Source organism: Electrophorus electricus, chromosome 6 (assembly GCF_013358815.1).
Source record: "Electrophorus electricus isolate fEleEle1 chromosome 6, fEleEle1.pri, whole genome shotgun sequence".
In the NCBI taxonomy this organism is placed as follows: domain Eukaryota; kingdom Metazoa; phylum Chordata; class Actinopteri; order Gymnotiformes; family Gymnotidae; genus Electrophorus; species Electrophorus electricus.
The window spans coordinates 20,937,685-20,961,195 of NC_049540.1; the positions used below are offsets into that span (position 1 = coordinate 20,937,685).

The 23,511-nt window shown below is 46.1% G+C and overlaps 1 protein-coding gene across 4 annotated transcripts in view; it reads right to left on the minus strand.

Annotated features, from left to right (window-relative positions):
* The window catches only part of nrxn2a (neurexin 2a), a 212,124-nt gene continuing 188,613 nt past the window's right edge, over window positions 1-23,511 (minus strand). For 2 of the 4 annotated variants that reach the window (XM_035527281.1, XM_035527282.1), the window contains 5 exons: window positions 16,207-16,378; window positions 12,962-13,051; window positions 9,403-9,731; window positions 5,112-5,190; window positions 1-3,089 (listed from right to left, as the gene is read on the minus strand). In XM_035527281.1, coding sequence (XP_035383174.1) covers window positions 2,290-3,089; window positions 5,112-5,190; window positions 9,403-9,731; window positions 12,962-13,051; window positions 16,207-16,378 — 1,470 coding nt within the window. In that variant the 3' untranslated portion in view covers window positions 1-2,289. The remainder of the gene's footprint in view (window positions 3,090-5,111; window positions 5,191-9,402; window positions 9,732-12,961; window positions 13,052-16,206; window positions 16,379-23,511) is intronic. The other 2 variants (XM_035527283.1, XM_035527284.1) reach the window with 2 other exon arrangements.

Consider the following 23,511-nt stretch of genomic DNA (forward strand, 5'->3'; position numbering starts at 1 on the left):
GAAATTTAAGAAGTATATAACCAAGTGTATTTTTTCCTCTGTCAATGTACACATATTTAAATTCATCTCACAGGAACACTTTACATTAACATTAAGTAAGAACGGGAATATACTCTGATCAGCCTATGTAAATGGCAACCATATTGGGAAAAAATACAATTTTAAACAATGTAATAAAAATAACTGAAAAAGTCCGGGACATATGGCTAAATTCTTATTCCTTTTGGAATATAAAGAAAACTGAATAAAGATTTGCAAACATTTTAATTAATATGTTTTCACATTTTCAAATCACCTTATGTGACTGAAATAATTGCTGTGATGACCACTTTTGAGAGTAAGGATTTAGTAAACCTTTCTCTGATTACAAGGACTGTCATCTTGGGAAAGTAATATTGTCAAATATGAGAAATATCTAGACATTACACTGCATTTTTTTTTTTTAATCTTTTTCTTTTCTGGGAGGTGTCCTCTTTATATATAAAAATGTGGACTCAAGTTTACGGCGCTCTATACAGAAATGCTTTTCTGGAGTTGTTGTTTGCGTTTTCTTTTCTTTACTTTTTTTTTCTTTTTTAAAATCTCCTTCAAGGCTAGAGAGGAGGGAAGCCAGCATCTTTATACAGAGTGGAACATGTTCTCTTTCTCACAACAAAGATGCTCGGAAAGTTCTCCAAAAACGGCTTTCCTTCAAGCCCCCATTTTTATGCACTTTCCCCAGTCTCATTCAGTAGGCGCTGCATTGTAGTTTCACATCATGGAGAATATAAGGGCAGAGAAAGAGTCCCAAAGTCTAGTGTGTGTCTTTCTCATGCCTGAGGATGAACAGGGACAAACACTCACGCACACACGCATACACACAAACCTGTATCCTGATGTACTGTCAGCAACTTCCACAGAAATTTTTTGAATTTACATAAGTACAGTGTCTTTTAATGATGCGAATATCTCCAGCTTTCTTAGGTTTCTTTACTCAAGACCCTTTTCTTCCATGACAAGTTGGCGCTATGAATCCCTCCAGCAATGGGGCGAAAGTTCTCCAGTGGATGAAAATCAACCTATTGATTTCATATCAAACAACTCTCCGATCTGAAAGTTGAATGTGAATACATCATGCATGGAACACCAATGAGTAGCCTAATAGATAACGAACATCATAGCACCGTGGAGAGTGAGAGAGAGAGAGAGAGCACCCAACATTCACACACCTCCTACAGCTCTTTCGGGGGTTTTGCGGTACCTATGACCCTCACAGAATCACATTCAAGCTATAACCTTTAAACATAGGGAATGTCATGGTAGCCTAGTGACTATAAGGTGTACAGACTTTAGAATGAAATATAAAATGCTTTATGGGCTATATGAATCATACAGATCATATAGATTTCTCATAGAACCACATGCTACTACTACTTCGCATTTTACTCTACTCCCATTTTTCAACTTGACCAAAACTTGCCAAAAGTTAAACTGCACAGTACATATTCCAAACATTTCTATTACCCCATAAAATAATCAGTGTTTTCAAGGAAATGTTGAGTTTAAATACTGTTGGCCCATTTTTCTTACTACGAGCATAATTAACTCTGTGAGAAAATATATTTAATCAACTCGATATTCAAGCAGTGACACAAGAACACGCACTTTCCCAATACTTCACAATTATTTACTGTTCAGTGTGAATTGTAACATCAAGCCTAATATATTTTTTTCCATGATTCAAATTTTAGGATTCGATTGATTGTATATTAAAAAAGCCAAAGTATTAAAAAATTAGCATGATAGATAATGCCAAGTAGCTGGCACTAGAGACCACTGCTGTGAAACCAGCGGGGCGGGTCACGTTCTTCCTCTCTTCACAAGTGACTCATTAACATCTAGGAAGCCTGCACTCTGGAAACAGAAATTTTAATTGCAAAGAGAACTATTAGCATGTCATCCTTTAGCAACGTAATAAAAGATTTCCTTGAGAGGTAAAATGGATTAAATGAGGTTAAAAAGGCTTTGTAAAACACCCAAGATATGGGCATTTAACTCCTTTAGCACTATTTCCCCTTACTTCTCACCTTACTGAGCCATTAAGAAAAAAACGTTACATTTCAATAAAAGAATGAGGGACTTAAATGATTGATGATGAAAAAGAGGTAATAAAATCCTCAGCTCACTATCTCTCTCTCTCTCTCTCTCTCTCTCTCTCTCACTCTCTCGCTCTCTCGCTCTCTCGCTCTCTCGCTCTCTCCCCCTCTCTCTCTGTATCTTTCTTTTTCCTTCCGTCAACCCGCTCCTGCCTCAGACATAATACTCCTTGTCTTTATTTTTCTTCCCCTTAGTGACGGTCTTGGCCACAGCAGCAGTGGTGCCAGGCGTCTTCTCCTTGACCACGGCCCCGTTACTCTCTGTGCCAGAGCCGCGGCTCTGGTCTACCTGGTAGGAGCCTTCGTCGCGGTTGCGGTATTTGTACATGGCGTAGAGGAGGATGAGGATGCAGAGAGCTGCGGCTGCTACGATGCCCACCACCATGCCGGTGGTGCTGCTGGACTCACGTATCACCTCCACCGCGCCGGGGAGGCTCTTCTCAACTGGAGCTGTGGGGCGAGCTGTGGGCACATGGGGGAAATCGGGCGGGTAGGTTAGTCCGGGGGTGAGGCGGGAGGACGGAGCGGGGGGAAGCAGCACCTGGTCGCGGGTGTTCATTTTACCTGCGGGGATGTGGAGCTGGTCGGGGTGGGTGGTAGGGGCGGGAGGGGCAGGGGGGCGACGGCCACTGGGGTTCAGGCCCCCACTTTTGCCCACGGCAGGGGGGGGAGGCAGGACTGTCCTGTCAGTGACCATTGGGGAGTTTTTATAGAAATCCTCGTCATCTGACTCAGTCATTTCCCCTGAGCCAAAGGCAGACACCTCCATGGGGTCGCCACAGTCTTCCTGGTCTGGGGGGCATGGCGGTCGGGGGTCAGACAGGGTGAGGGACTCTTTGGTGGTCTGGAGGGGGCTGAGGGAGGTTGGGGGAGGGGGGATCGCAGGGAAATGGGTGGCCACAAGCTGAGGATCTTGGGTGTCCACGGTAATTATGGGCAACACTAATTCACCTCCTGTGGTGAGAAACAGAGGAGAAGAAGGTAAGAGGAGCAAGAATGAGCGCAGAACAAAGACATCTAGTAAATTCGCTAGAAGCTCATTTATCAGCACCACCTGGATTTAGACTTACAAACTATGACATTATCTAACAGTACTCAACAATGGTAACATTCTTAAGCTACATACTGCACAATAAGAGGTATTCCAAAATATTCCAAAACTGACACATAAACATAACCTTAGCATATGTTCTGGTGGCTGCTGGAATAAACAGTAAGCTGGTTCCTGGTTCCTCTTTGGTAAAACAAAATAGCAAGCCATGGAGTTTGGGTCACTTACATCAACAAATAGGCCGCATGATTTTTGCATGGAAAAAAAGCAAATTACAAAAAAGAAAGCTGTGTAAGATGGTCCCTTATAAACACCACTTTTCTCCCCTCCATATTGCTTTAGCTGTATTTCTATGCAAAAGAACATTGAACATTTATACTGGCGGTCAACTGCTGTTTTACTGCTAATGTAAGGCTTTCTCTATTCAGCGATTCTCTCTGTGCATAAAGACATTAATATGATGGAGGGCATTCCTTTCTTCAGTGGAGTATTTAAAGCAACGTTAGTGTAAAAATAAGGAATAGCAGAAAGCTAATAAGAAAAACAGAAAGTGACTTTGGTATAAGAAACTCATCAATCTTCTTTGGAACTCTTGATTCTTGAGATTATAGATTAGATGAAAATACAGATCACTGACAGTTGTAAGGAGACTCTTGTATCCAAGATCATTATCAGAATTAATTTAGTCAAATCATAAAACTTTGTTCACCGAAGTGTCTGATCGCAATAGTAAACAATGCAACATTCTCTCAGTAATGAGAAGGACGAATAACTCTACTGGAAAGCATGTAAGATCAACCCTCTCTCTCAATGAATGTCTCTGATAGAAACGAATCACTGTGGAGAAATGACCAGTCAGCAATGTACGTTGGCCAGAGTGGAGGGGCATTTGGTTTAGGCATGACAGCTTTACACACTAGGCTCTGATCACTATTCATTCTGGATTAGAGTAAGCTCCATGTAGCAATAACTCCAGCCAAAAAGGTTCATTGCTATCATCACTTTAATACGGCATTAGTACAAAGGAATAGCAGAGAAATGATTGTGGGATTAAATTATTCAAAATAGCACAATCCTGCTTTATTGAACTTAAAAGTATTTCTGCAACTGCTATATATTCATAATTATGGAAAAAAGACAAAGTTTTTATCTAAGAATTTACATACTAAGCACTTCTACAGCAAATGGAATATGCAATGTTTCTATCCTAAAATAACACTATACCATAAAGGCACTTAATTTAATTTGCAGACAGCCCCTTAAAGTACTAGATAGCAGTCTGACACTTGACAGTGTCATGCTGACTATAAGTACGTCTGTCTCTGTTGTGGCAGCAGTCTGACATTACAAACAGCAGCTCTTTTTACAGGTTATATAAATGGGCAAATTTGGGTGAGGACAACCAAGGTTGGGCAAGTGGATGAGATATCCCACAGTTTGTCCAATGTGGACTTATAAAGAAAACATGTAAAGATGTTCAAAGGAATAATCCTGACATACATTTAAGTTTAAACATCCTTATTTCATTATATATTTGTTAAATTTGAACAGTGAGGTAATTCTTTAGGGCCAATGACTGACTCTCTCTATAAGGGGTTTGATCTCATATACATAACTACACCAGTGTAATCTTTTTCTAATAAGAGGTATCACTCTCACAGCACTGTGACAAGACATCTTCAGTATGGACTCCTAGTCATTCCGTAACCCCCTACCAAGCTCAGAGCTACGTGGCTTAAAAAGCTAAGATAGCTTCTAAACTCCATGCTGATTGGTCCGTATGGCTAGCGGTATTGGGGGCCTGCATCATAAATCCCTGGCCGTGTGGACACAGTGCGTGTGGAGCAGGGCTGCTAGCGTGGACCAGGAGCCTGCGCTCAGGTGCAGGGCCATGGACCTGCCGGCCTGCCTGCAGCTTCACTCACCAGTGCCAGGTTCACACTCCTCCAGGTCCTCGTCGTCACTGGGGCACTCTGCTGATGCCACCAACAGGTCGTCGGAGTTCTGCACAAGGAGGGCACAGAATGCAGGCCATTGGTGGTGACCACAAAGCAGGCTAAAGCAGATAAGAATAAATGGAAGATTCGCTTTTCATTCCTTGGTGGCATCTGCAACATTTTGACTTAACTACTGCTTTAATTTCAACCGAGAGGTGCTAGTGTTTCTTTTTTAATGTACAGCTAATTTTTTGTTATTAGCCAGCTGTTCGCTGACCCAAGGATGAAGTTCTGGAAGGTGAGATGTAATATGTAGGCCCACAGAGAGCCCCTGTATTACATGTGATGTATAAAATACAAGCCAAGCTGGAACACCTCTGTTGTTTCCTGGTAGGGCTGAAACTAAATTAACATTCTGTACTCACACCTCGTATTCATAAAACATGTAATTGGATCTGGGCTGTAACTGATTTTAATGCATCAGTTTGTCCTCTCCTATCAGGAAGTCATAACAATTTCCCGATTCACTTGGATGAACGTACCTCCATTCACTGGGGCATCATCTACACCTAACCAGCTAGGCATGGTGTATAGGAGGAATCTTATCGATGGTGACATTTATATTGCTGTTTCGTGCCAGCAAATAATTCTACAGGTAAATTCCTACCAAAACCTGAAAATAAATTCAAACTTTTCACTGGACTATGACCTTTTGTATTAGGAGAGAATCTCCATAAACATAAATAATAGATTCTCTGCTCAAGTACCAATACAGAAGGCCCCACGACACCTGGTGCCTGAAACATACAGAACCGTCACGATGGAAACTTCCTCACAAGTTTCTGTAAAGTGAGAGCTAACGTAGACCTCATTATGCCCTTCACATCTTCCTCATTCATCAAAATACTACTACTAGCTTATTGTATGCAAATATCCTCTAGTACCAGGACATAAATAAGCCATGACTGACATCCATTTATTTATTGAATTACCTTGCAAATATTCCTAACCGGGTTCTGCTAAAAGCATTCTGTTGGTCTCTGGCTTAATGTGAGACCCAGCATGCACTGGAGGACATTATGGAGCCTCGAAACTTAAACCCGGTAATTACGTCCCTTCTAAGTGCACTGAACAAGCTCAGATTGTCCTTTTATTCTATTACCGCTCCTCTATCATTATGGAAATAATCAGATAACATATTTTATAAGCTTTTCATTCTCTGAGTATTGATTTACTTGAAAATTACTACAGTTAGAGAAATCCATACTTGAAAAAGATCAAAGGCACCATCATTTCACCATCAAAACTTTTCATAAAATGATCAAAGTCACTGGAGTGTTTTTTTTTTCCTTATAAATGAAATGCTAAAATAAATGTGCTTTTGAGTCTGATGTACTATGCATACAACACTCTGAATGACATTCGGAGCCTCTCATTAAAAGAGCACAACATTAGCTTTGCCTGGCTGCATTTATTAAAGTAAAATAAGGACCTTTCTTATCTGCAATTCTGCACAATGCACGTGTGTTTAATAAGACAAGTTTATGAAGTGTGCTGAAATCACTGGTTATATTTATTTTGATATATGTGCAAGGTTCTTACAAATTTACCATGACTAATTTGTGTCATAGCAGAAAGACAAACACCGAAATGTTCGCAGTTGAGGGCACTTAAAATGTCATAATCCCAAGGGGAAAGGCAAAATGTTGATAACTTAATCAAGACCTGGTACGGCATCCATCTTAGCAGCTCTATTTTGCATGTATTCGTGAGGCTGAACCGCGGCTGAATTTTACAGGGCAGATCGGTCGCTTATACAAGCGGTACAAAGCGAGCTCATGGTCGTTCAAAAGCTTCGAGGAAAAAAAAAAAACAAGCGCAGACAAGAAAATGGTAAAGATGGCCTCAAGCATGTGGGAGAAATAACACATGCCTGCTCCTGTAAGTTGTTGTTTTTATTCCCTCATACTTGTGCTTGAACTTGCGATATGTGTGGAAAAGTACCACCAAACCGTGGCTGTGGGTCATTCCAACGTGAGGAGGCAGCGAACACTGCGAGAACAGGTTACCTACACTGCTGATATTATGGAAGCCTTTCTCCACCTTTCTGTATGAATAGAAATAACGTCTCACTCGAGGTGAGCAACTGCCCTTTGAGATGTCTTCCCCCCCCCCAACATACTAATGTTAACGCAGTTCATCTCAAGGCCTGAATGAATTTCCTATCTATGACAGCGCACTGAGTAGAATTCTATTTAAATCGCTCCCTCTCTTTCTGGGACAGGCAAGCACAACGGAGGTGCGCTGGGACCCGCACGCGCAGCACTGATCCGGATCCCTTACTTTCTCCTGTTCCCTTTTCCACCATGGACGGTAATATTTGTGCACAGCGAACGCCGGCTTCGCGGCCCCGTCCCCCGTCCCCGTCCCCCGTCCCCCGTCCCCGTCCCCCGTCCCCCGTCCCCCGTCCCCCGTCCCCCGTCCCCGTCCCCCGTCCCCCGTCCCCGTCCCCCTCCGACGCCGTCCGCTTACGAACGCCGACAGTCGGCCTCCGACTGACACTGATGGTTATCGAGTGTGCCCTTTCTTCATATCAATACCCATCTCCTGATCGATGGGGGTCGAACAGCGTGCAAACGAAGGCTGACAGGACGGGAGGAGCGCCGAAGTTCGGCGGCGTCATCCCCGAAGGCGCGCGCGCGCGAGGGCTGCCACATGTGACATCCCCGATGGCGCGAGGGCTGCCACATGTGACAGTCGATAGGACGAATATTAACGGCGCCCCGCAGCAGCTGTGCGTGCATGCCGGGGGTGAGGTTGCAGAGAGCTTTTCGGCGGGCAGACCGAGGAGCCTGGTGTGAGTCACATGCAAAAAGCTGAATATCGCCAGATACATGAGAAAAACGCAGGAAGAAGAAAGAACAACTGTGCACATTTGAAATGAGCTGCAGAGGAGATAGATTCAGGGAAAAGGAAGACACTGAAACAAGAACAAAAAACCCAAACCAACTAAGAGTGACAGCGTTTCACCTGTGTGACTTATAAACCGTAGGCCAGATTCAATTAAATGAACATTTCATCTCAGAGTTTTACTTTCATAAAAAGTACTTTCAATAAAAGTATTAATTCAATTTTTTTTTGCTGTCCTGCCTGTGTCCTGCCGTGCCTTTGATAAGAACAGTAATTAGTGATAATGATTTGGGAAAGAACAGGGCCATTTAAAAGAGCACAAGGAGTGAAATGGGAAACGCTCAACAGGGATGGACTCAAAAGGAGAGAATTAGCATCTGAAATAGGCAGAAAGCCAATTAGTGAGCATCCAATCACTGCCTTAGTGAATACTGGAGACAGTAGAATACAATATATCACTAGGCCAAAATATGAGAAAGCCCCACTGCAGGCCAGGTTACCTGGTTGACCACGTTGCTATGTGTCTTCTACAGCTCTTTATTTTTACCGGGTATCCTGCATTCAGGACAGGATGGACTAGGAGGGCTTTGAGCTTTTCAAATGCTATGTAGTGCTCTAAGAGCTCCAAAACAATTTATTTGACTTGATTTGATAAATTAGCAACTAATAAATTCAATTCTTTCTCATTATTCCTTTTCATCGGTGTAGCTCTTCTACAATAGACATCGTCACGGAGCGGCTTTATAGGAGTCTGAGTCCGAACGCTGTGTAAACCAGCTGGGGACTCTGAGGACTGGGATGGCTAAAGGCACCTGTGTCGTAAAACACTGACTGACACAAGGTTAGCGGCCAGTTTACACTGAAGAAAAAAGTTGTAGCAGCGTAAATTACACTGTCTCTTGTCATTTCTAGCTGGCCGATGGCACATTTCAGGATTTTGCATGACAGTTAAGTAATTTTTTCTTGCTTTGAGTAGCTTTGATGCTAGCTAACTAATAGTACCTCACAGAAATGTGACTAAAGAGTGAGCTACTAATGTACCGAGCCAGTTGTTTCCCCCAAAATGGCAATCAAAACGGTTGTCTGAGTTTCAGCTCATCGCTCTGATGTAAACCTCTCTGACTTTAGAATGTTTTTGCAGTAAAGAGTTGCAAGGAGATGTAAGTTGCGGGCAGTAGCGTGCTGCATCGCAAATCAGTTCTTAAGGTAATGAGAGCACATAATTCGTTCAGTATGTAGACTAAACAAATAAAGAACATTTAGAAGCTGGTTTGGAGTTACTAAAGTAGCTAATAGAATACAAGGTTGGTTGAGCACCACCAAGACGACTCACAGATGACACTCCTGCGGCTGTATCTGTCCTCCTCACCTGCGTGATGCTGTCCTTTAGGCTGGGGGAGCGCTGTCTGCGTGTGGTCGTCGTGGCCATGGTGGTGGTGGTCTCCATGATGGTGGTGGACATGTCGGCAGCAGCCGGAGGCGTGGCAGAGGTCGTCTCCGTGGACAGGACGGAGGGCGCGTCGCCCACCAGACGCAGGTTGCCCTCCACCCTCACGTTGGGGTCGCCCTCTGCGGCCAGCTTCAGCACCTGCAGCCCATTGTAGTACAGGCCAGAGATCTGGCCCTGGAAGGGCCTGCCTTTGTCCTGGCCACCGATCTTGATGGCCGCCTGGCTGTTGAAGATGGTCAGCTGTCGCCCTGCGATCGGGCGGCACAGCGACAGAGACGAAGAACCATGAGAGAGAGAGAGAAAGAGAGAGAGAGAGAGAGAGAGAGAGGGACAGAGGTGGAATGACAGCAAAGTAGAAGGAAACAGAGAGCCAAAGGACATGCGTCAGCACGGACTCTAAGGTGTGTCCGACATATGGGCTGTCAGGGTCTGCCTGCATGGGCTGATAACACTTTGAACATTCGGACACTGGAAAGGAATTCTCCAGTTGTAATGGCCTTTCACTTCTGACTTACGAAGAGCCAAAGTGATACGGAGTCCACGATCAGCTACAAAGTCTATGAAGCTGTTGCTTTGATAAAAGGCCAAGATGGAAGAACAGCAGGAAAAGGCTCTTATCATTACAGAAGTTTATCATAATCTCAACCTCATTAACCTAGTTGAACTTGAGTGACAGATAATGAACTGAATAAAGGGGTAAAATTAGAAAACAATATTTATGAATATGTAAAGAGCTTTTGCGGATGTTTTATTCAGAGGCCTTGTTGTTGTTAATCTGCATGGATAAGTGTCATCTGCCAGCTCCAATGCTAATGTGTTATCAGGGCATGAGGGCTTCTTCATCCTCAGGCCCCATGCACAGACCCTGATATTGCACACACACACACACGCACGCACACGTACACACACACGTACATACACACAGGTACACACACAGACACACACACACACAAATTCTTCATTAAGACTCTGGTCCCCTGAACTCTCCATTTAGCTCTCTTGCCAGTAACACACATCCAAAAATGGATGTACCAGATGGAAGACTCCTAGTTTCAAAACATCCCAGATCACATAAGATAAATACACCTCACTTTACTGAAAGAAAAGGAAAAAAATCACACGCGTTCATGCAACCAATAAATATTTCCATTGGCAGTATATTGGACTTTAATTGGATTACAGGTCTAATGGGAAACATAAAGCTACACATACTGAAAAGCGTCCAATCCAACTGAGCTGCCGTAAAGATCCAGTGCCTACTTTGAAAACATCTAGACAAAAAGATCAGAGGAGGAGAGACTGAGAAACAAACATGTTCTGTCACCTTCTGAGAGGTAGACGTGAGCCTTCGACTCATTCCTGACGTGTAGCTGAGGAAGCAGCCCTTGATTATGAAGTGGGCAGTTGTTATGCCCTTAGCGAGAGCCACTCTACGTTTAATGAGAGGTTGCCTTTCAACACAAGTAGGCCCTAGTTTTTAACAGCGGAACAGTAACTAAGCCTGACACAAGCCAGTATAGGTAAAAAGACCAGGACTCGCGATTAATTTTATCTGACAACATGTGGAAACCTGGTTGCATGCCGTTACTCGTTTTGGACTTTTCTCCGTGTATAAAAGAAGAAGATGATAAATCATGAATCACTTAGCTTTTGCACGGCCGCGTTCATGTTATGTGTCTTGATGCGGTGCTTAAATAGATGTTGAAATTCCGACCCTGGAATGAGTAAGAATGGCTCACTGGATTTAACATTTTACTAGATTCACCGAGCTAGTGGATGAGTGGCAACCTCTAGCCTGCTCACATGTCCATCAGAGCAGACTGTAATTCGATTTTAGTTTTGACATGAGCAGTTCAAGGTTGGACTGGGCTTTTCTGCTTAACTCAGTCTTGCTGAACACTGCAAAAAAAAAAAAAAAAGGCCTGAGGGCATGAATGGAGAATCTGTGAGGAGCAGAGAGCAGTTTCCAATACACATGGCTAAGCTATGGAAACAGAACTCAATGAAGAACAATTCACCAATACCATACATCAACATTATAAGTGTCATCAAATACAACACCATTCACACAGGACATAGCTCTGATATATGGAGGTTTGGACATTACAAAAGGTCCAATGCTACATATGTTAAAGGGACATTGTGTGTGTCAAACGTGTACATGTTTTGCTTATACTGATGGCAATTTCCTTCATATTTGTGGCAAGATCTTTTTCATTGGCAGTTATAAAATGTTTAACCCTCTGAGTTATTCATAAGTAATTATTAAAGTTTAGTGGCGGTTTAAGGAATGGTTACTTTAAGTTTATTGACTTTAAATCATAATACAATATAAAATCTACAATGCACGGGTTAGGCATGATCTCCATTGTAGATTGTTTAAATATTCTGACGTATCTAAAAGTTGACTGATTATATTGGGCATGGGCTGTCAGGATGGACGGCAGGTATGGTCTTTAACCCTTCATCTTGCAGAAATGGCAGATTCAGCTCTTTATGACATGGTTATTCTTAGCATTTGTTTTCGAATTTGATTAACTGAAATACGCAGAAACAGGAAGGTCATTTTTTACCCGCTGTCATGCGAGTATTTATTCTACACTTAACATTTAAGGAAGATGCTTGTGCATCAGGAGAGTTTGCATATAGATGAAAAAGGCACAACGAATCGAAAAAGTCAGAATCGGTGAACTTAATGCTGCTACATTCTAAGCACCGAGCACTACTGTACAGGACGCGTGGATGGTGTGTGAGGGGCAGAATCTCTAAGATCTTTAGTCATTATAGCATAACAAGAAGAGAGGTTTTCTTCAATGAAATACTAAACAATTTCTCATCTCTGTGCAAATGTCTTTGTGTGTGGGAGGCTTAGGGTTTAGGCGAACGCCAGCAATTTACACACTTTTTAATACACTCAAAGGGTTAAAGATCAAGTCTAGTTATATATCAACGTTATGCTCAGTTTAATGTAAAAAGCATTAAAAATGCAATCGTCCCTTTAACTATTTGGAACTGGAATGCTTATCCCTTTTCCAAGAGTTAGCGCTTTTTAAGAAATCATGTTTAGGAATGTTGGATGTGTTAAAGGGGAACACAAGGAGAAGAACAACAGAGCATAAAAACCAGGAAGTTATTTACAGACAGTTAGTGCAGTTACGGGGTGTCGTTGAGGGTTAGTCAGGGGTCATGTTTGGTATTAAAGGTTAATCTCTGAAGTGGTGCAGTTCTTGGTTTGGGAAGGACGGGACTTGGCAAGGACTAGTTGCTTGTAGATGGGGCCAAGACATGATCAGTATATTCATACTGGATATTCTAAGCAGCTACTGAGTTGACTTTGCTTTCCAACTAAAAGACTTCACATTCACCAAGTTAATACAATCCATCAGATTGGAGATGCCAATTCTGTAAAGCCAATTCTGGAAACTGCACCTCTTACAGAGTCTTAATAAGTCACTGTTTAATTAATCCATTCTTTTACCTTTGTCGAGTAGCCACTCGTCAACTACCCGACCAAGTCTGTATGGGATTCTTTGCCTGGCTATAGCCAGCCGTTCATTATCAAAGTTCCCTTCAAAGAATTTAGAGAGACAGATAGTTAGAGGTTAATATCTGGAAGTTAAAGTGTCACATGGTTAAAAACATGGCAACAAGATTAGCAGATTTAGCAAGTTAGGAAGTATAAACTAGCTTTAAGATGTGTGTTATGTTGGTTTACTGGTCTAAAATTTATTAGACAATTTTAGAAGCTTAAAACTAATTATGACATTTTAAAGTCTGGTTAGAACATATTTAGTAATAGTTTAACATCTAGTTTGATCATCTGGTTAATTTCAGTGTAATTTCAGGGAAAGAAACTTCCGCACATTCTAATACAATAAAAAAAAAAACACACATCGGTGACCCACAGTGATAATGTCATATATTCTGACATTTAAACACAGGCCAAATACAAAAATGTTCAGGAAGACATTTTCAGGTCTTGGTGAAGCATTTGCTTTAAAACCAAGTAATTACATCCAAATAAAATATAGGTAGAGCTATATGTAATTATCATTAAAAAAAACAAAAAAACCCCCCTCTTGGCAATCGACATCATGCATTGGCTTCCCGGATAAGACATGGTGCACACGCGTCCGCAGCATCCTTTTAACAATGAATTTGTGAGACAGGGTCTCACGGGTCTTTTAGCAGGTCTGGCATCAGCTCTGTGGCTCAGCACCCTTTGAGAGTGAGAGAGATAAAAATCTCATCACATTCTGGCTCTCTCACCTCCAGCTTCTCCTCCTGCCTCCTTCTGTCGTGTGCTTCCTTCCATTCATCCCAACCCCCCTTTCGGAATCTCCTCCCAGTACCAGAGCACACAGAAACAGACGTGAAGCCTCCTTCTGTCTGGACCATGTCAAAGTTGACATATTTGCTATACGGTGGCACTTGCTTTGACTTTTAATAGACGGGGGTACCTACAAGGCCGATGAATAGGCCTATTCCGCTTTGAGGTGTCATCTCCGTTACATCTCGACAGCAAGAACAACTCGAGTTCTGTCAGCCTTACAGTAGGACATAAGGCAGAGTCACAAAGGCCAAAAGCAACTGGTCCGTTTACAGCAACGATGCGTCGTCTTCATCCCGCGATGCCTGCCTCATCCCCCGTCGCACTATCCACACCCACCCTGTGCTCTGAATGGGGACCAAGTGTCCCACTTCCTTAAGCCTGTTAGAAGCTTGCGTGCGTGACAAATGCTTCGCCATCCCATCAAAGGGAAACGTGAAATAGACCTCATTCACGAGTAAGCAGCTGGCAGTGGGGGGAAAAGGTAGAAAAGCCACTCTAACCAATAAAATGGGTCCTGATGCATTGCTGTAGAGGCCCTCCAGTTTTGACAAGATTTATATTTCTCTGACAACATAAAGTAGCATCATGGAAAATGCTGTCCTTATTTCCAATGAAACCTTAGAACAGATGCGAGGGCCCCGTCTATGCTCATATCCACAGGGAGCTTCAAATCTGCCGTCAGACAACATATCTCGTTATCTAATCCTCCGTTTTAATTAACCGAATTAATCATGGTTGCTAATCTCAGCCAAACAGCGCCAGATCCCGTTTGTGCACAAACTTTGCTTGTTTCGGGGTCCCGTGCGTCCATGCCCGACTCTTTGAAATCCTCTACGATGGAAAGTCCTTCAGATGCTCAGCTCGGTTTTCTAGAAATGTGTGTAACTCCGCTTAAAGAGGCCTGCGTGATAGGGCTTTGACTACTTTGAAGCCAAGCTTATCCGTCGGCAACGAAGGAAGGCCCCCACCTACCCTGCCGACTGAGGAGGCTTAGGAGAGCCCTGGTGGCAGGGAAGCCCTAAAGTCCCCACAGCAGAAAGCCAATTTTCCCTTTAAGAAATCAGACGAAATCTCCAGCAGTGGGCAAGTCCAGCCATTCAACCTCTAGAGGTTGGGAAATGAGCTTCACTCTATGGATCGGGAAGAAAACAGGCAGGTGGGAGAATCCAGAAGGGCCAAGTGGAACTCTTTTCAAATATACGGCCGGACCCCCTCCCAAGCTCTGTTTTGATAGGATGCCCCTCGGTACTGTGGTCGGGCCTGGTGTGTAGCAGCATATGGCACAACGGATTGCGCAACAAGACCCAGGGTGAGAGCGGGGGGCAGTTATTAGAGGCAGAGAAAATGTCTTCCTGTGGAACAGCATCTATGAGAGGGAGGTGAGACCCTGAGCACACAGGGAGAGAGAGAGAGAGAGAGAGAGAGAGAGAGAAATATTGCTTACAGGTCTCGGGGTAAGCAGGGAAGGCCGGTGCACCACAGAGCGAGCGGTTTTAGCACAGCTCTGGCTCAAGAGTGAAAATAGCACCATCATCACCAGAACAATTAGGGGCTGTAACATGGGGTTAGAGAATTTTAGCTTCGGTACGCTTTAATTTTATTACAGGACGCAGTTCGTTTAGTCCCGAGTCAGGACTCCTAAAGCAGGCTACATTTAAGAACAGAAGCTTTCCTCGGGCATTCAACTGAGGTGTTTTGGCTGGCAGTGAAAATGAGAGGCAGCTTTGTGATTCTAAGTTTTTCTGGAGGAATGTATTTACTGCCACACAGATGCCCTCCTTAGTCTGCCCACCGCAAAGCTGGCTAGCTACATACTGTAAAGGATCCAAATACATCTTGGGCTGAATGTATTAGGAAAGGCAGCTTGAAGGGAAATATGTCAATTTGCAATTGTTATTAGATTGTTCATGCAGTGGTTATCTGGGCCCTCCACGCGGTGACTCAGACAGCCTAGGAAGAGGTGGAGTGGCAAAATGGCACACTTCAAACCCTAATAGCACGCATTCACAAATATAAATCAATTTGCTCTATGGCACAAGGCATGCCTCCAACATGCCTCTAAATTGATGCCAAAGGCTCAAAGACTCAAACAGTATCCTTCAGATTTAGGAGCACGAAAATGCAGTCTCCATAGTTTATTCTGGGGGTGATAATCGCATGACTTCAGGGTTGGCTGTGCCTCTTCTTTCTTTCTTTCTCTCTCTCTCTCTCTCTCTCTCTCTCTCTCTCTCTCTCTCTCTCACGTGCCCCTGCTCACGTGCAACTGTTCCTTGTGTTTTCGTCCTCTCTCCAGCACACAAACAGCATATCAGACAACACATCTCGCCCCACATCCCGGGGCACGCCCCCTCCCCCCCGACGCCCCGCTCCGGACAGCAGCGGGATTTTACCTGATGGGTAGCGCTCAATGACTGGCTGGTTGTCCACCTGGAGGGTGGCATTGCCACCGCTGCGTGTGAAGCGCACCACGTGGTACTTGCCGTCGCTCACCACCACCGCGGGCTCGTCTATAGCGATGTCATCCGTGCCCACGTTAAATATCACCCCGATCTTCCCTTGCTCCTGTGAGAGAGAGAACACATTCACATTCAGAAACAGTGAGGGTCGGAGAAAAACGGAACGGATGAAAGAGGCATGGAAAGAGGGATGAAACAGAAAGGTTAGGAGAATGGAGGGAAGGGGCACATCTGTCCGCCCGGTCATGCTGCAGTAACTCACCCTTGGGAGAGGGGAGGGCAGTGTCCTCTGTAATACAGGTGGCAAATGGAGTGTGTCCCCATGTTTTACATTCCTCACCTCTCTCTCTCCCTCCCTCGCCGGCGTTACACTGACATGTATCAGTTCTGACATTTTCTGGCTGTTTCTGTTTTAAACGGACGCTCATCTCCAGCCACCACCTGTTCTTTACCGTGGGCCGCCTCTAGGTGGCACTGCCGCGAGGACATCGTCCGGTGGGGGGTGGGGGGTTTGGTGGGGGGGTCAGCGTTGCTGCTAGCCCCCGTTGGCCACATTGGGGAATTATGGGTCGGCGTGCTAATGGGGCAGGACGCGGGATGCGGAGGGGACAGCTCTACTGTTTTGCAGCGTCTGCACACTCCGCGATGGCCACAGCTGGTGGGAATCGAAGAGCTGACCGGATACACCCCCCCCCCCCCCCGGACACCGCAAAGCTCGGCTGATCAAACTCCCACACACGTTCCGAGTTTGGATATATTCTTCTTTCAGTCTGACCTCAACTGACAGGTTCTCATTTAGATGCTGATGCCTGACAAATATCAAACGGAAGCCAGGATGAATACAGAGCATGTTCCCCAGCCTGAAGGACAGGAATAACAAGCAAGCGTCAGTGGATCCGTACCAGTCTGTTATCCAAAACTCCTTACCACACAAACTAGTTTGTATGTGGTACTTATGAACAGAGTGGAGGCAAGCAAACTCCAGCCGAAACTTTTCTAAGAAGCTTTCACCGCTAATGCAACTTCTAATGCGGACCGTGCGTGGCACTCCCACATACTCTGCTAATTCTGGCAGTGCATGGGAATTGTGAGCTACAACGCATCCTGGTTTGAATCAGATGTCTAAATATACATTCAAATATTTTGTAGTACTAGCTTGCTAGTAGGTATACATAATACGCCGCACGGTGTGTGTTCTGCTTTTCTCTACTTAGGTTGCGATGGATAAAAACAACGTGCATTGCTTTTATCCATCACAGAAGGTTGCCAAAAGGTTGACGGTCTAGAGCTCAATGTTATCAGTTAGGGAGGACTGGGAGGACTGAATCTTGCCATGTGCTCATTGTCAGCCTCCCATGTTCTTTCTCTTTATCTCACTTCCTTTCTGTCGCTCCCGCTTCCTGACACCCTCTCGTCCAATACTTGACTGTTTGCCTTGTAGTACGTTGTCAGCCAGTCTGCCGAAGCATACCTTGTCTACATGCTCGGAGGAAATAGGTTCCTTTGAGACCTGGGATATCCAAATTATCTTTTGAGACGGAAACAATGATTACATTGTTGTAAATGCGATATAAGACCTCCTACATACCTGTCAGATGGTTTTCTCGAGCAGACATTTAATTCAGACTCTACACACATACTCAAGAGCCCTCTTTTCACATTAAAATAATGTGGGATTTGACCTCATTAAGGTCACAGACATTAAACTCCCAAGACAGCGGTGCATTATTGGATGGCAGATGCTGTACCTGTCTTCATTTGGCCACTATTGCCATGTCTCCCTGCTTCACATTACTCCATCCTTCCCTCCCTGACTCGCTCTGGAGGGAGTGTCCATCCGCGCAAATCGAGAGCATGTAAGGCAGGCCAGCCAAGCTTTGTTTTCATGTGAAGGCCTGGCACTTGGTAGCTAGACAGATAAGAGCACGGTAGATTCTGGGGGAGTGAACTAGCCAACAGCAGGAGGACTTGCTAGACAAAAAAGCGGACTGTCATTGGTTTAGGGTTCACAGGCCCGGTGTAGCGGCAGCCAGGGAAGGGCTGGGCTGGATGAGTAATATCCCTGGGGCAGCCGGTAACAAGCGGGCGGCTCCACAAGGTTCAGGACAGATCACCTGTCAGTGCAGTGTCCCTGCTGGCTAGCGTACCAAACAGTGCGCTACAATCACCAAATGCCAGGAGTCCTGCAGAAACAAGACTTGGCTGCAGTGAAGGCCCAGAGCTGGAGAGCGTTGCGAGTGACTACGTGTCTTTCAATCCTTGCTGACACGCCCCATTCGGAACCGGGCTCCTTTCAGTCACCCCTGAAACACCCCACTCCAACCAGGCTCCTTTCAGTGAGTGGTATCACTCCCTGCTCAGAAATGGGCTTCTTTCTGTCAAAGCAGACACTCCCCACTCCAATCTGGGCTCCTTTCAGTCAGCTATGACACTCCGATGCAGGCTCCTTTCAGTGACCCTTGGCATTCCCCACACCAAATCAGGCTCTTTTTTGTCAACGCTGACACTCCCCACTCGGAACTGGGCTCCTTTCAGTGCTGACACTCCTCACTTGGAAAAGGGCTCCTTTCAGTCAGTGATGACACTCCACATTCCAAACCAGGCTCCTTTCAGTCAGTTTTGAAACTCCCTACTGTGAACAGGGCTCCTTTTAGTCATCCCTGACACTCCCCACTCCGAAAGTGGCTCCTTTCAATCACCCTGACACTCCTCACTCCTAACCGGACTCCTTCAGTCACCCCTGACACTCCACATTCCAAACCAGGCTCCTTTCAGTCAGTTTTGACACTCCACACTGCAAAGCGGGCTCCTTTCAGTCATACCTGACACTCCCCACGCCGAACGTGGCTCCTTTGAGTCACCCCTGACAATTCCCATTCCAAACCGGGCTCCTTCCACTTTGTTTGCACACTCGGAAAGGACAATATAAGAAATCCAGCCAGCAACTCAGTTCAAACTAGGGCACAAACAGCAACATTATAATACATATTACAGTGATATATTCTCAGGCATATTCTTCTCTGTGTTTCCCCCCAGAATGAGCTGAGCGGAGCAATAAGCTCCAAAGAAGCTCGATGAATAGCAACAGAGTCCTGCCTCCTGCTTAACACCATTGCACATTCACCACTCAGACACGATCCCCTCGAACAGCCCGCTGAGCTATTAGCAAAAGTGCTTTGACTCAAGAGGGAAGAACAGGCCATACTCTAGCTGCAGCAGCAGCATGCCTGCTGGAGAGCTTTAGTCATTTCTGATACATGACACTTGCATTTAGGTGCAAAAGCTAATAATACCAGAAGTCTTCTCCTTGCCTGGGCCAAGGTTAAAGCAGCCCCGCGGGCTCCACCTGGATTTGCCCTTGCACTGTAGTACTGTTTTCTCCTCCCTCTTCTTCATGCCCCCTCCCAGTGCTGCTCACTGACCCCATACCTGCCCACCCAGCCAGTGGGCTGCACGGAGGCCTGCCTGCCACGGCTGCCTCCCATGCTGGGAAAGCACAGGCCGGGGAGGGAGAGGAGCAGGAGGAAGGGATGCAGACCGGAGGAGAGAGGGAGCAGGTGAAGGAGAGGGCGTAATGTCACCATCACGCACTCCATCTCTCCTCCCTCCTTCTCACTCCTTACCCTGACATCTTTCTAAAATAGAACCCCCCCCCCCGATGTGTATATACACACACACACACACACATACACACACACGCAGCTAAGATGGTGGCAGAGGTGTACAGGGAGGGTGGAGGGAGGGAGGGAGGTTGACGGAGACGTTGCCTGACACCACCTCGCACCTCACATATCCCATGATCCGATGCATTTGACTGGGCCAAAAACATGCAAGGCTGTCCTTTTTATGGCTTTCATAAAGGAGTGCTCGGAATACTGCATATGCTCTTCATAATAATGATACAGGGGAATGCTGAACACCTCTGAAGCACCATTAAAACCCTACAGAGAATGATTCATAGGTGTTTGCGTGGCTGCCAGAAGATGATGCATATCAGATACAGCCACTGTATGTGCCCTTATTCGGGTATCCTCCGTGAGTTATATTGCGGCATAAGGACATTAAGGTTGAAAATGCCTTCTCAGGCAGAAGGAGGAGTTTTGTCTCCGTGCCTGAGATTTGGGTTTGTAAAATGGAGCCTTGTGATCAAAGGTGGAGCAGCTGTGTTTTAATAAAACACCACAGCGCGGAGGAGCAGCGGTGTTTTTAATAAAAAACCACAGCGTGGCTCCTGGTTTGAACCCTTGGATGATGCTGTTTGGCAGAAAATAAAAAGCACATCTTTGGAAGGAAGATGCCTGAAGATTATTAAGCCCTCAGCACCTAATCTGACTGAGATAATCAGCGCAAACATCAGAGGAGGCTAGCATAAGGCGACAACATTCGGTACAATCATAGTCTCATGTTCAGCTATTTGCTCTGAAGTTGCCTTTCAATTTAGACTACGCCAATTATTTTTGGATGATTATTGCTCATGGGGGTCCATTCATGCAGCTGATGTGAGGGTGAACGTTCTGAAACGTCTCCATTGTACTAGCGCTCAAACACGTAAAATCATTTTTAGAAAATGAGACAGGAGTCTGACATTCTTTCCAACACAAAGGAATGACAAGGTGTGGAGGGAGATTCTTCACTCGTCAGGATTTTTTGCTTCAGTAAGTCAGGGATGCACCATGGAGCCTGCAGTTTTTAAAATCGTCACGACACGGAGCGACCAGCCTAGCCCAGCATCTCACTGACTTCATCAAAACACAGTCAACCATGCTGTTCCATCCTTTTTCCTTTTTTTTCCCGGACATGCATTTACACCCCCTCCCCCCCGCCATTGGCTAACACTCCCTCTTCATTAGCATAGGGGCTTTGAATTCGCCTGCCCTACATTTTCGGGTCCAGCCACAGAGTGGTAAGAAGGAAGCGAATGTTATGAGGGAAGCTAATTTAGAATAAAGAGCCGGAAAAAGCCTGTAAGGCAAATTCAAACCACAGGCTTTTTCCCTGCGCTATAGCTGCAGCTATCTGATAAGAGACAGGCAGCCAGGAACAGTGTGGCGTGCAGTGAGGAGATAGCACTGATTAAAGGCAAATATGTCTTTCCAGTTCACGGGGCGGGGGGGGGGGGGGGGGGGGGGGGGGCTGAAGAGCCGCGAGAGGGGGCCAGAGAGGCTGACCTTTAGCCGGGGGACAGGGGACGCGCAGGCCCGCCAGCCGAACCAGTCTGTTTGCTCGCAAACACCTCGCTAATAGGTGTCCCAGCACGCGACCTTCACACTCACCCAGGCCAGAGATAAGCCCGGACAGTCATCACTCTCTCGTTAGCTTTTATTTTTCTTTCTTCCTCCTCCTCCCCCTCTAGCCAATCCGTGATGGGTTTAAAATAGCCAGAAATAAGCTGATTCAATTTAGCACCGTTAATTTGAGTTCCAAAGGGAATGATGGTGTTGTCAAACGTAAATGCAGTGCCCGTTAGGCAGCTGGCTCATTTGCCAGTGTTAAAAAAAATATCAAAATAAAAAAAATGCTTGCAGAGCTATTACCGAGGCTGGTGCAGCCTTCACGTGAGGCCTTCTGGGACCCTGGCCATGCCGTAATCCAGCCGGCTCAGCGGTGCCATGTTCGAGGGCTTCCTGAAGGTGGCATACTGGAGCCAGAGGACTTGGCAGGACTCAGCTGGCTGATCCGGCCTCGTAATGAAACACTTTCCTTTATGTCGCTGGCAGCTGAATATGGAAAAGGCGGTCTACGCGGAACAGAGCTGTCATTTGTATTCTCCGCGCGCTCGACAATCGATTCCCGCCGTTCTCGTCTTCTCGTGGTAAAGCTGCCCGCCGCATTATGCTCTCAGCTTCGCATCATGACGCCATGCTCATGCTAATGGCCGGGGCCATGTTCGCATGAATCGCCCATGTCAGTGTAGGGCTGTAGCGAGAACTCACTAAGCAACGGGGGGCACTGCTATTTGTCACACTCTCCTCTGTGGCATGTGACCATAATTTGCGAAGGTAGAAATGCCCTCTGGAGGACTTATTTCTAGATAATCTGGTCGAACTGAGCACCGCAGGGCTGAGGCAGCCGAGCCGAGCCACTTGTCGCGCACACCAGTGTCGGGGCTCCGTACCACGCCGCTCCGCCTCCACTCCGGCAGCACCACGCCGCTCCGCCTCCACTCCGGCAGCACCACGCTGCCACAGCAAGATGCCTAACGCAAATCAAAGCGGGAGTGGGACGGAGCCTGGGAGGTAGGGGCGAGGAGGAGGAAGAGGAGGACAGGATGAAGGCAGTGCTGTCTTCACTGTGGCCCCTAATAGGAACCCTTGCAGAGATCCTATAAGCCTGTGACTAATTTAGCCTGAGGGAGCGGCGCAGCGTCCAGCTGCTGCAGGCGGCTAACGCGGCCCGCTTCCCGAAGTGCGGGCCACCGGGGCTAGCGAGAGAGCAGCCCCGCAGGTCTGAGCTGAGTCGTGCTAGTGTCCCACGCCCATGCAGCAGAGACCGGTGTCTGACATGCGCACGCGCAAGATGCTTGCATACGCCCATGCTATTTGCCTAGCTGCCGAAAAACAAATCTACTATCCAACAAGCAGGGGGAAGAGAACTAATCCCGTTAGAAAACATTTGCTTCTCGAGGCTGCACACACACAGGGAGCCACATGCAGCTTGAGAAGAGAAAACCAATCAGCTACTATCTGGCCGTCTGCAGAGAGAGAGCAAATAAAGGAAGCCACGCCGCAGCTGCATATGCAGTTGCTACAGGCCGCCGGTACTTTCAAACGCAAGGCACCCTTATACGGCTTCTCACCCAGACACAGCAAACGGGACACGATCATACAGCACAGCCACTTATATGCTAACTTCCGGTCTGCACTGCCTTCCCTGCCTTTTTATTCCGTTGGAACAAGGAAGTGGAGCCACCACCAAATTTCTTGTTTTTCGCTTTTCCGCCTTTGCCTTCCAGCTTCCTTTATGCACAGCAGTGCTATTCTGCAGGCGCACCCCAGGCCAAAGCCCTCCTTCCCCACGGGCACGCCGCCTTGCGTTCGTAGCCCAGGGAACGTGGAGCCTGCCGGTCCGCTCCTGCCAGTGGGCCCCTGCATATCGAAGGGCCATAAATCATCTCCCGGCCCTGGCCCAGTGGACCCTGGGAAGCCGAGGGGCGTGTCTACCTTGTTTCAGTCCTGGCTGTTCCTGTCGATCCTCAGCAAGGACGGCAGAACCCGCCCGGACCGGCGCGTGGGCCGGAGT